The sequence below is a fragment of the Hydra viridissima genome, unplaced genomic scaffold, assembly GCF_058129835.1.
Source record: "Hydra viridissima isolate aposymbiotic clone 2 unplaced genomic scaffold, HvirCarnegie_v1 scaffold_2, whole genome shotgun sequence".
Taxonomy (NCBI): Eukaryota; Metazoa; Cnidaria; class Hydrozoa; order Anthoathecata; family Hydridae; genus Hydra; species Hydra viridissima.
In genome coordinates this window covers 13,940,587-13,953,591 of record NW_028324301.1, presented here as the reverse complement: position 1 = coordinate 13,953,591, position 13,005 = coordinate 13,940,587, and the positions used below count along the sequence as shown (strand labels likewise).

Below are 13,005 nucleotides of genomic sequence, written 5' to 3'. Positions count from 1 at the left end.
TCATTCCATGGTGCATCTACTGCTGAATTGCATCTCATTCCCCAAGAACTATAGATTAGAATGCTAAAGTTAACAAAGTCCCTCACCTTTAAGACTTGTTTTATGAGTTTATGGTACCTCTGAGGGTAATTTCTGAGTTTGATGCTCAAGCAAACAAATTTTAATTGAGTAGATAAACTCAGCCATCCATCCTACTTTGAGCATGGTTTCTGATTTAAATGTGAATAACTGTCCTGCTTTATAGAGCTAAACTTTAAAAGTCCTTAAGTTCAAGAACAGATCTACAGCTGTCAACAAAACTGGAATTTCACTAAAAGAAAATGAAAAATTAAAACAAACTACTGGTTCTACAGTACTCCTGGGTTGAAAAAGTTCAAAGTTCTTTTTGAATCTATAAAATAAAGTCACATATCAAGAGATCTTGAAGTATCAATTTATAGATTGTGATGCAATTCTTTGCCAAACTTTTCCTGGATGGTAATGTATGCTGCTGTTACAAGACACATGTTAGAGACTGTTGTAACGGGTGGAAAAAAGACAAAAAGTTAAATAAATTTTCCTCATATGAAGATGTTTAGTTTAACATAATTTACAATCAACTATGTGGCTAACTAAATATAACTAAAAAACATTTTTTAAAAATGAGGTTAAACATTTTCAGGAGAGAAAATCTTTGAGAAAGTATTAAAAATTTAATTGTAAAAAATCCAAAAATGAAATACCGTTGACATAATAAAGTTCAAGTTTTTGATATCTCAATTTATAAGAGCGAATTTATACTATTAAATAATGAATTTGAATTCTTGCTTTTTGATAATATTGTAGAATAATAAATAAACTTTCAGTTTTTACCTATTTTAGGCGTGAATACATTAAAAAAAGTCTTAGTTTAAGCTGTAATGTAGTTCGAGGTGATGACAAAAAAAAAAGTACTATAATTTTGTTTGGAATAAAAGAGTCCTAATAAGTATAAAAGAAAGTCCTAATGTTTAGTATTATATATTTCTTGAATATTAAAATGACTAATACACTAAAGACATTATTTTTCTGACAGAGATTTATTAATTCTACACATAATACAAAATCAAAAATTCCTTTCCATTATTCAACTTATAATTTTACTTAGTTTTAGACTTTTTAGCCAAATTCGCTTTCTTTGCTGTTTCTCAGACTCTTTTTCAGCTTTTTTTTCTCTTTCTTTCTTGCTTTTTCTCAGTTCTCTGTCTTTCTAATTCTTCTATAGCTCTCTTTTGCTCCTTTAAACTAGCAATATATTCATCAGATGTAATGACTGATGAAACTTTTGTTGCTTGTTTTTGTACTTTTTTACTCTGAAATTCTTCTGGACTAACAAATATTGACTCAAAAATATTGTCATTTGCTTGCAAAGGTCCTTGAACTGGTGCTAAAACTGTCTCATTAACTTCAATTGTTGATTCTGGTTGTGTTAAGTTCTCATTACTTACTGGAATTTCCTCTAATGGTGTTTCTAGAAGCATGTTATTTTCTGGAGTTTTGGGATCCACACCCTCTATTTTGTCCATTTTCTTCTGCCAGTAATAAAACAAGGCTTCTTGTTCTTTTGTACCTGTCCAATACATAAGATTACAATGGTTTCTAAAAGATTTTAATTGGTCATGTGTCATATCAGTCTCTAAATCATTTTTGGTCATTATTGGACTTAACAGCTCGGCTATAACTGGAATTTCAGCGGATTCTTTGGGAATCCTTTGAGTTTCATTTTCCTGTACACAAGACTTTTGGAAGATCCAAATTTTCTAGTAAAAAAGGACACAAACCGCAGCATTTAAATCCATTTGGTATTAAAGTTGGATTTTCCTGTAATTTTTCAATTGCAGTCTGGAGCAGGGGCACAAATGTCCTTTTTGGTAAAAAAAACTCCAAGGTTTTGTATTCTCCATTCTTTGACTATGTTGGTCTAAATATCTTTTGCAACATAAAAGTAAACTTGGTCCAATGGTTGTGCAAAATGTGTGCAATTAGGTGGTAAGCAAATGATGACAATACCATTTTCTCTGCAAAATTGTGGCCATATAAAAAACAATTATTAGCAATTGGACATTATTTTTCTTTAAAAAATCAACGAAAGATATATAAGCATAAAATGTTTGGGACATCTGGTAACCTTTGGCTGATTTGCCCATAACCCAATCTTTAGGAAAGTCAGCTGCAGTTTCTGGTGGAATTTGCCATTCATATGGATACAAAACCAAATGTGGTGCAAATAAATTACTTGCATTTACTGTTATCATAACTGAGAAACTTTCTTTATCACTATTTGCAGTGATGATATACAATCATTTGTTTTTTTTGTCAAATTGTATTTTTAATAGATGGACACAGATCAAAGATGACTCATCAAATTTAGTCAAAAGTTGGTAAGCCATTTTTATGAGAGAAAAAAAAAGATATTGTGATCCATGATGAAAAATATTTATCTAACAGCATGGAAATGCCTAGAAATGCTGGATTTTATACCAATAACATCGATATGTGTCCAGAAAACTTCAAATATGCAGGAAATAAAAAATTCTCTTCAAAAGTTCTCATATGGGTAGCAATTTCAATTGCAGGTATATCAACTCCCCTTATTCTTAAAATAAAGTTATGCTCCATCAAATCTGAGCTATATATTGAGGAATGCTTAATGAAAAGACTTCTTCCATTTCTTCATAAGCATTATCCCAAATTTCAGAACATATTTTGGCCCAATTTAGCAAGTGCCCATTATTCAAATGCAACTGTTGCATTGATGGACAAAAACTTGAACTATGTTGGCAAGGAGATTAATCTGCTAAATGTGCCACAAGCAGGGCTGATCGAAAAGTGTTTGGGTTGTTTAGCACAAAACGTTTATGAGAATGGCAAAGAAGAAAAAATAACCAATCAGTTGGTCAAAAGAATCAAAAAAAAAAAATCGAAAGAATTTGATTTAAAGTATTTACAGCCCATAATGAAGGGAGTCAAGGCAAAATTAAGAAATACAGCAGATCATGGTGTTTTTTATAATTTAAAAAAGTGAAAACTTACAAATGAATAAATATAGTTTTTGAGATATTTAATTTTAAACTTTGTCTCTTAACTTTTTTGCCACCCATTATTGAATACCATTTTGATAAATAAATCCATAAAATTTTATTAAGGAGTTCAAATGTAGTACCAACAATGATGACGCCAAACTTGCAATCCATTTAAGGTTTACATGCTTGAATACCTAGAAGTTTGAGTTGCAAGTTTTGCTAAACAGTCAGACTTCATTTAACATAGAGAACTCATACCTTCTGGATTCTTGTTGAGTTGTCCTGATTTTTTGCCCAAATAGAAAATATATAGGGTAACTTCCATCTTCTTGAAAATGTCTGGGTAACAAGTCTTCCATCAAATGTAGATTAATACCACTGTCTTATTAAGACACTGGTATTAATCTAAATTTGTTTTGTATTTTCACCTAGGAACTTAATGATCTTTTCACAAGCTTTATGATCATTAAATCATTAGCTTTTTGTAAAATATTTTAACTTTTTTTTAAAAGAAATTTTCCATATTCCTATGTATGTATGTATGTATGTATGTATGTATGTATGTATGTATGTATGTATGTATGTATGTATGTATGTATGTATGTATGTATGTATGTATGTATGTATGTATGTATGTATGTATGTATGTATGTATGTATGTATGTATGTATGTATGTATGTATGTATGTATGTATGTATGTATGTATGTATGCATGTATGTGTGTGTGTTTCTGTCTGTCTGTCTGTTTGTCTGTCTGTCTATCTGTCTGTCTGTATGTGTGTGTTTGTACTCATAATTTAATAAAACTACTATAGAAAACTTTTAAATATATATTTTATAAAGTTTCTAAATCAATTATCTTAATTCTGAAGCAAAACCTGTTAATTAAATACAACTATTGCATTATTTGAATAACACTTATTCTTATCTAGATTGATTAGCTGGACTTATTTTATAAAGCACAAGTACAATAAAAAGTCATGATACCTTTTATTATTATATGGTCTGCCTTCAACTATTTCTGGTGACAAATAATAAGGAGTTCCTATACAAGTGTGAGCTAACTCCATGGTGCTGAATAGAATAAAAATGTTGTTTAAAAATTACTTTCAGATGAACATTTTTTGCAATAAAAGATTTAGAAGATAATTAGCATTGTTTTATATATAAACTTTTGTGTTAATTTTTTTTCATCCCTTAACTATGACAAATTTTGTAAATTTATAAGTTTAAAATGTTTAATTCATTAAAAAAAAAAAAAAAAGCTTTTTTAAGACTGTCAGGGGAGTAAGTGTTAATAACAAATGGTCACAACAAGTTATATATCAAGTAGCAAAAAACAGAAGTAAAAATAGTAATTTATAGTGATTTATTAAAAGAAAAAATTTTGTCAATAAAAGTTTTTAAGATCAGAATAAAACTTAATAACTTGAGCAAGTTGTTATACCACCAGCTCTTTACTTTATTCTCTTTCAAAGAAAATTTAAATAATGAAAGCTACTAAGTTATATACACATTATCATGTTTGTCAAATTATTACAAAATTGTAAAAGATTATTTTAACTATTTTTTTTCATAAATTTTAATTTTTTTTTTTTTGTATTTTTTCAATTGACCATTTTTTAAGAATATTTTCAAAACGCTAAAAAAATGAAAATATTAAAGCCTTTTTTTTATTAGTTTTTTTTATTAATAATAAGTAAAAAATATAAGCTCATTGAAATGTTTTTAATTTCTTTTCATTTCATATATCAATTTATAGATGTGCTAGTTTGTATTAGTATTTTAGCAGGACTTAATTAAGTTATTAAAAAAACATAAAAAATAATAATCATAAAACCCTTCTCAATAGCTGTAGTTTATTTAATACATTTCTACTTTCAGATAAGTTCTTTTAGCTTTAATGAGCTAAGTTATAAAATTGATTGCAAAGCATCAGAAAAAAGTCCTTCATAACTTTACCACCGTTCACAACAAGTATTTATCAGTGAACTGTGCTGTAGTAAACAAAACATTGAACAAAGTATACAACAAAAAATATCTTCAGAGGTTTTAAGTTGAAACAAAAAATACTTGGTATATTTTAAAAAACAGAAAAATGTAATGATTTAGGCCTTTCGTTTTGTTTCATGAATTATCAAAAACAATTGATTATATCAGAAAGAATTATTTCTATATGATATGAAAATTTGAAGTAATTAAACTGCCATATAAAAAATCTTTGTAAAACAAGAAGTTAGACAGTGGATAAAAAGAATGCTAAGGTCTTTACTTGCCTAAAAGTGGTTCTTAGCAACAATTATGGTTGGTATATCTACTAACATGGGATGTAAGAATAAATTAGCCATTTTTAATGAGAAAAGATATGTACTAGAAAAAATCTGTGCGTGTTCTGATGTATTGTTTACAGAAACTGTGCATCATTTTAAATAGCTAATTGTTTTCAAATATCATTGTATTAATGTTATTCAAAATTTAAACAACTCTGTTATTAAAACAATTAGTTTTAATTGAAATGTCATCAAATCAAGATAAGAAACGAGAAAAAATTTTGCATTTTCTCATTGAAAATCCTGGTGTATCAAACAAAACAACTTCTAAAGAGCTGCAAGAGATTGCTTTGAGAACAGTGCAGAGCGTTGTGAAACAATTTAACAACACTGGTACAATCAAAAGAAAATCAGGAAGTGGAAGAAACAAATGTTTTGTTAGATGAGATCTTGGTAAAAAACTGAAAGATGTCTTAGACAGAAAACCGGAGATTTCTGTTTGAACTTTAGCAAATAAATTTAAGACAAGTGCTTCCACTATACAAAGAGTAAAGAGAAATTGTGGTTATAAATTTTATAAAAAGAAAAAAATTCCTAGTCAAGAAGAAAAGCAAGAAAATGTCGCAATTTAATGTTCAAAGCTGCTCTATAAAAAATTATGTGCTAAAAAATCTTGTTTTATTATTGATGATGAAACTTATTGTGCTGCATATCTCTTCCAGGACACCAACATTTTTCAGCAATTAGTTGCTAGAAACTGAATTCCAATTATAAATGCATTGGAATACAAAAATTCGCTAAAAAATTCATAGTTTGGCAAGCAATATGTGAATGTGGTGAAAGAAGCTCTTGTTTTGTGACAACGGGAACAATTAACACCAAATTATCTATCAAAGAATGCCTCAAGAAACATCTTTTGCCATTTTTAAGAACACACGGGTAACTCATCATTTTGGCCCAATTTAGCATCATGTCACTACTCTAAGACAACTTTAAACTGGCTTAGAGAACATAAAGTAGATTTCGGTGAAAACACTACAATCTACCAAATTGTTCCAAAATACATCCTATCGAAAGATATTGGGCTCTTGTCAAAAAAAAAATTAAGGTTCCATGTAAAAGAAGGTAAAAAAACAGTAATGACTTCAAAAATAAATGGATTAGAGCTACCAAGAAAGTCCAGCCAAAGACTGTGCAAAGGCTTATGCTGAGTGTAAAACGCAAAGTGCGTGCGTTCTTACGTACAAAACTTCACAAACTTTCTTAAGTGAAATTTAATAATATTAATATGTACTTTCAAAATATTGTGAGGAGGGAAGATGAAGAAAATTGTAAACATTATCTTCAAGTTTTACCCGACTCAAACACGCTACATTCGAACAAGGAAAAGAGCGAGTCAACCAAAAACACACCAGGTGGACACACATGTCGTATAACATGAAAAATGAATAAGTCACACCATAAATGATTAAAACTGTTTTGCAAACACGACTTGAAACACAATGATATGATTTTAATTAGTAAAGTTCTAGAAAGTTCTGTAGCCACTCTGATATAAAGACTAATAAAAAGAAAACTAGTAAATCTTGTTTTAAAGAATACCATGACTCAGCAGTTGAAACTAAAGTACTGAACGAACTTGAAGAAAAAGAAATCTATTGTCTGGACAAGAATTCAAAATAACACCTGCAGACAGATAGAAAAGGAACGGTTGAGTAAATCTTTTAGATTTTATGGGGAGATTTTTTTTTTTTTTTGATTTGTTTGAGATTTTAGTAGATTTTCTTGAGGCCTCTCTTTAGAGAGATGTTTTCGGGAAAATTTTGATGAAGTGTTTTAAAAAGAGTTTTTGAAGATGTATTAAGAAAGAGTTATGAAAGAATTTAAAAGAATTTTAAGAGAAAGAAAAAGTTTTAAGAGATTATATGAGAAAAGAATTTAAAAGAATTTTAAGAGATTTTGAAAGAGGATTTTATGAGAAAAGAATTGTAAGAGATTTTAAAAGAGGATTTTATGAGAAAAGGATTTTTGAAGATTTAAAGAGAATCTAATGAAAAGAATTTATGAACAATTTAAAGAGGAACTTGTGAGAAGGATTTGGTAAGGAAATGTATTTGAGTAACTTTCAATTTGCGTTACTATAAGTATTAATGTATTGTTATTTGTATGAGTTAATATTAAGAGAATATATATATATTGATGAGAAATAATTGAGAATATTGATTAAGAAAAATAAGTCAGAGAAGAAAAATCAGTCGTAAGTATTTTTACTTTTGTTTTCATTTTAAGTAAGGCAATATTATTATTATTAATATATTATTGCTTTATTTGAGTTAACAATTGTTATTAAAAAAGTCTGATGCTCCTATCGCGCTTTTACCACATCTGCGTTACACACTGACAGTCCTACCTCACATTCTATCACTCTCTATATTTGCGCTACCATTACACTTACATAGAACCAACTACCACAGTCACATTTAAGAATCACATCCTTAACATAGAAAAAAATTAATAAAATCCGCCGCTCTTACAATATATATAACATTCAATATCAAAATACAATAGTTAAATAAATATCCTTTCTAATGTCCACGCAGATTTTTTCTGGTGTCTTATTAGCTAAAATTAATTTGGCTATCTAATTAACTGAGACAAGTAAGAAAGGGTTTCTTAAACAAATTAAGACTAATTTTGAGAGGAAAAGTTTAACCAAATAAACCTGTTAATTTCAATATTGACGAAGTATTTATAAAAATTATTACTACTTTAGAAAACTTTTGTCCCTTCTAAAGATTAAATTTAGTTTACAGTAAAAATCTAAAGTATTAGAAAATAAAAACAACTACCTTTTGAGTATACGAGCAATACCAAAATCCCCAAGTTTTACTATACCATTCATTGTTAAAAAGATATTCTAAAAAAAAGACTTATTTTTTACCGTAATGCAATAAAAATTTGGACCAATCTGCATTATCTAGAACAAACTTTGTGATCTTATGTCAAAAATTAGAATAGTTATCTATTTCTATAAAAAATAATAATAATTTTTACAAAAAAACACTATCAACTTTTTCAAAAGTACAGTGGACTAAAAAAAAATCTTAATATTTGATCTGCATGAGAGCACAAACTCTGAATTTCTATGAAAAAAATCATTTATGACTTTAATTTTATTGAATAATTTTTAAAAAGAGACAGCAAAATGGTAAGTAACAAATGCTTTTTCATTCTTTTGTCTTGAAAATAGTTTTTTATACCTGTGTTTTAATATCTCTATGAAGAATTTTTCTATCATGGATATGTTTGACAGCCAAACAGCATTGCACAAATATATCTAAAACCTATGCAAACTCATCAAAATAAATAAAATTAAAATATAACTTTATACAAATATGAAAACTAAATTTACTATAGTCATCATTAACATACATGCAACATCAACATTTTCTACTGAGTTTGAAATTTTGTAGTTGTATATATTTTTGAACTATGAAGCTACCTTCATTATTTTTCAGATAGGTTTTTAAGCAGTGTAACTAAACCTCCTTATTTAAAAAATTGTCAGTGTACAACAAAACTGTTTTACAATATTTTTATTTTGTTATATCAAGAGGACTTAGAGTGATTTATTACTTAGTAAACATTTTAAGTGGAAAACATGCTTGTCCTAATAGTAGTACAAATTCTTTTTTTAATTTTTATTTTGAGCTAGTACTCAGAATAAAAATTAAAAAAAGAAGATGTACTGGTAATTAGTTTATCTTTCACATTTACTTAACTAGCTCATTTTCCTCAAAAGAAATCAAAGTATTTTTTAGAGAAGTTTATTACCATTATACAAAACCTAGAAAAATTAAGTTTCATTTAAATTGCAAAAAATATTTATACATAATCTTGATTGTATTAAATTTTATAACCAGTCAAGATTAAGTATATATATTTCACAAAGTCTAACCATAATTTTTCACACAAAATGAAATGCAGCAATTTAATGGAATTTTTTAAAATGCACTCCTTTTTTAACTGTTAAACAAAGGGCATGTTTATATGTTAGTTGCACTTTTTTGGTTTTTGGTGTATTTCTGTGTTCTTTAAAACTTCCACAAGTTTAACTTAAAATAGAGTTAAGTTCTTAATATGATATGACAAAATAGAAGTTACACACCTTACATGAGGATTGTGATAAAATAGCAACTTAAACCAAAAGAATATGTAAATTGTCTTTATGCATAACAGATTTTTTAAAAACAACTTTAACTAAAACTTAGACATTAAATGTAAACATGAAATGTAAACAAATACAAATGAAATTATTTGGAAAAAAAACTTCATACAATGTTTTAGGACAATATAAATGCACTAGAGAGCATATACTCTTTAAAAAATTAGAGAATTCTAACCTTTGTCTCCTCAATTTTCATGCCTTTTTGATTAACAATCATTTGATACAAGTCACCTAAATAAAAACAGCACTATCACTGTGTCACGAAATGACTTTTAATTCGAACCTCTTGTCCCGAGAAAACCCTTTGGAGGTTTGAGAGTACACATGTGTAGAATAACACTAGAGTTGGTTTTGAAATCTTTCATCATCGTCCGAGAAAGAAAAATCAGTTTAAAGTTTTTAATTTTATTGCTCAGAATAAAAATTTTACAAAAAAATAATTTCTTTAAAAAAATCTTGTTCTCTATTATAACATATAAATTTCTTCAACATATAATGTGTTTGCAACTCTAAACAAAGCAAAACCAAAAAAAATACATACAAACTATTCTTGAAAGACAAACAGTTTTCTACTTTCAGCTTTGAAATTCAAGCTGTGAAAAACATTAATGATTCTAGATACTTATACAAAATTATTCTACTCAATTGATTAAGAAGCAAGCCTTTATTAAACTCTTACATAGCATATGTAATTAATAACTGTAAATGTCTCTTCCACAAATAGAAATCAAAATAAATGTTTACTGTTATACTCGATTAAACAGTTTCGAAGATTCCTGGGATAATCCCGATGGATGGCTGGCCTCTTGAAACGTTGCCAATGAAGACTGAAGTTGTGGTGAAGTGACTCTGTGGCTTGCTCAGAAAAGATGCCCAGAGAGTGGTTGTGGCGATCAATAAACTGTGTCACATGGAAGAAAACAGCATGTGCTTTGGGGGTAACACTTGTGTTTGAAAGGTTGAGATAGGAAGCTTTAAACTCTTCAATAAGCTCACAGTAGTTCTGTTGGAGTGTATTCCCAAAGCAGGCATGAACAACAGCATCAAATTTTCTAAGGGTTTCAATAAATGGAAATGCCAAAAAGCAAGCATGCTTCTCTGCAAGTTGTTGAAGTGAGTCAACATTTCTCAAAAGCTTTCTACACTCATTGCCAGCAAATTGTCCTCCATGAAAAGGTTGTTGTTGAATGTTGATCATCTTTGGCCACTCATCTGCATTTTGCCAAACCTGACAGAGGTTCTTAAAGAGGTGGTTCACAACACCAATAAGAAGGTGAAGTTTCATAGGAGGAATAAAATCTAGGACAAGAGTATCATCAGAAAGTCTTATTATTGGCTGGTGAACAACATTTTGAAAGTCCCTTGCCTTTTTTGTTTGGGCACCGGCTGCTTGGAAGCCTTCAAAATGAGAACGAATGGAGCCAAATGTTCGAAGCTCACCACTGTGATGAAGATTCTTTGACTCAATGTCACACCAGGTGCAAGGGTGTGCACTAGAGTGAGATTGCAAGCCACAAATTATGTTAGCAAGCTTCATGTCGCATGACAACACAAAAGACATTCTCTCTAAACACAGTTTATCCAGGATTTGTTTGACATTGTCATAGTTTTCAGAGACATTTTCTGCAATGGCCACCAAAAGTTGACGCTTCACTCCTGAGTCTTTGAAATTTTTAAAGAGAGGTTTCTTTGATGGAGGAGAAGTATCTGGTGTTTCTAAGCTCATAATACCAAAAGAAACTTTCACGAACCCGCCTCCACCATCTATCCCCACCTTAATAAGCTGGTCTGACTGAGGGCCTCTGACTTCAGCAACAGTGTTTCTTAATGACTCCATTTCATTGCAGTACACCAATAAATGTTTAGACTCTTGGCTAGTGCTTTTGGATGTATCAGTAATTTCTGAGGTGACAAAGAGGTCAGAAAGTTGCTTTCCAAGAGATTCAAACTTTTCTCTGAAATTTTTCTCCACAACACGCTGTGGAACTACTTTGTTTAGAGTTGAAGCAAGCATATTCATTCCTCTATTTGAAAGACCAATCTGGTTTTGAACTTGTACTAGATGTTGTGCAGTCAAGGTGGGTGTAGATGAAGGAAATAATTCTCTTTGTCGCGATGGACCTGCAAAAAATCACAGAAAGTTACCATTGTATCATTTCCGAAATTCATAGTGTATATTTTATTGCTATGCCCTTTGACAAAAGTTTTTTTTGTTTAAAAAGTACAGTTTTTACCTGGAGTTACTGGAAAGGGTCTTCCTACTCCTTGATTGAGACGGACAGTGCCATGGGGGGAAGGAACTTTGTTGGCAATTACAGAAACAGCCACTCTTTCTGCTGCTTTTTTGCCCTTTTCTGCAACTTCGAGTAAGTTCTGTCGTAACATTGCTTTAGTACAGACATGAGGGATGCCTCTTCCTATCAATGAAAAGCATGCTGAACATCTTTTCTCAACAATTGGCTGTTTTATAAGCTGACTGGCAGTGTTTGTTGCTCCACTTATCTGAGGGCTTCTGAATTTTGCTTTTCCCACACTACAAATCAAGCAATCACATGCTGATTCTCTTGTTGCAGGACGGATCTTTATGTTTTGATAGTCTGGCAAGGAAGGAAGTTGGACATCTCTCCCTTCACCTTTTCTTCTGAGACTTACTCGACAGTTTTCACAGATTCCAATTGGTACTCTTTGGTCTTCAAAGTTGATTCTTTGGCCCAAAATTTCTTGACTGCGTTTAATCATAAAATCAGTCAGCTGCCTGTTAGCTTTGTTCATAGAGAGAAAACAGACAGTTTTCCTGTTGTCTTCATGAGTTTTTGCTTGGTTAGGCATTTTGAAAAATGACGCACACCTTGTTCTTTTAAAACGGTTTCTAAACTGTTTGCAGGTTTTTCCCAGAATTTTTTAGTTAATTATTTTTTTGCTAAAATATTTTGTATGTACTATTTGTAAAACAAATAACCAAAATAGACAGTTTTTTTGAGAAAGAAAAAAAAACTCTTAGTTTATTGACCTTATTAAATAAGCATAAAATTAGAAACTTTAAACTGATTTTTCTTTCTCAGACAATGATGAAAGATTTCAAAACCAACTTTAGTGTAATTCTACACATGTGTACTCTCAAACCTCCAAAGGGTTTTCTTGGGACAAGAGGTTCGAATTAATAGTCATTTCGTGACACAGTGCTATGTTATGAAAACAAACTTTATAATGCTCATAGCATTTTAAATATTTGACAATATTGTAGATATTTTTATAACTTAGTTCTCCATGATGTTTTATTAAAAGCTTCCAATAAGTTTAACCATGATTAACCATTATTGGAATTTATTTTTAGCTTGACAGCACAATAGAAGTTTCTACAAATTATTCATTACCCATAAACTCATACTTAGCCAAGTCTGTTTAAGATTTGTACTTCATATGAGCTAAGTTAACTTCTACAACAAGCTTAGATAGGCATGGAAT

The 13,005-nt window shown here is 29.7% G+C and overlaps 3 protein-coding genes and 1 pseudogene across 12 annotated transcripts in view; all 4 read right to left on the bottom strand.

Annotated features, from left to right (window-relative positions):
• The window catches only part of LOC149892084 (uncharacterized), a 176,521-nt gene that overhangs the window by 29,891 nt on the left and 133,625 nt on the right, over positions 1 to 13,005 (bottom strand). The window lies entirely within an intron of this gene.
• LOC145182634 (serine/threonine-protein kinase Nek1-like) overlaps positions 1 to 13,005 on the bottom strand; it is a 124,457-nt gene that overhangs the window by 88,027 nt on the left and 23,425 nt on the right. For all 9 annotated transcript variants that reach the window (XR_016450210.1, XR_016450211.1, XM_090080281.1 and 6 more), the window contains 4 exons: positions 9,716 to 9,771; positions 8,573 to 8,656; positions 8,162 to 8,229; positions 4,030 to 4,116 (listed from right to left, as the gene is read on the bottom strand). Coding sequence is in view for 5 of the 9 variants with exons in the window: in XM_090080281.1 (XP_089936407.1) it covers positions 4,030 to 4,116; positions 8,162 to 8,229; positions 8,573 to 8,656; positions 9,716 to 9,771 (295 nt within the window). In the remaining 4 variants the exon portion in view is untranslated. The remainder of the gene's footprint in view (positions 1 to 4,029; positions 4,117 to 8,161; positions 8,230 to 8,572; positions 8,657 to 9,715; positions 9,772 to 13,005) is intronic.
• Positions 1,175 to 2,273, bottom strand: LOC149892095 (uncharacterized; annotated as a pseudogene). The gene is made up of 3 exons (XR_016450284.1): positions 2,147 to 2,273; positions 2,029 to 2,036; positions 1,175 to 1,929 (listed from the first exon to the last, which is right to left on the bottom strand). The product of XR_016450284.1 is annotated as an uncharacterized LOC149892095 (transcript).
• LOC145186444 (uncharacterized) lies at positions 10,134 to 12,511 on the bottom strand. The gene is made up of 2 exons (XM_090080293.1): positions 11,775 to 12,511; positions 10,134 to 11,661 (listed from the first exon to the last, which is right to left on the bottom strand). Exons 1-2 carry the CDS (start codon positions 12,367 to 12,369, stop codon positions 10,268 to 10,270), a joined length of 1,989 nt encoding a protein of 662 aa, XP_089936419.1. The 5' UTR covers positions 12,370 to 12,511; the 3' UTR covers positions 10,134 to 10,267.

Bases quoted from the DNA above. Each gene is read 5' to 3' on its own strand.
- LOC145186444 (XM_090080293.1), bottom strand. From the start codon at position 12,369: ATGCCTAACCAAGCAAAAACTCATGAAGACAACAGGAAAACTGTCTGT. The intron at 11,662-11,774 runs GTAAAAACTGTA...GATTTTTTGCAG, and splicing joins ACCCTTTCCAGTAACTCCAG to GTCCATCGCGACAAAGAGAA.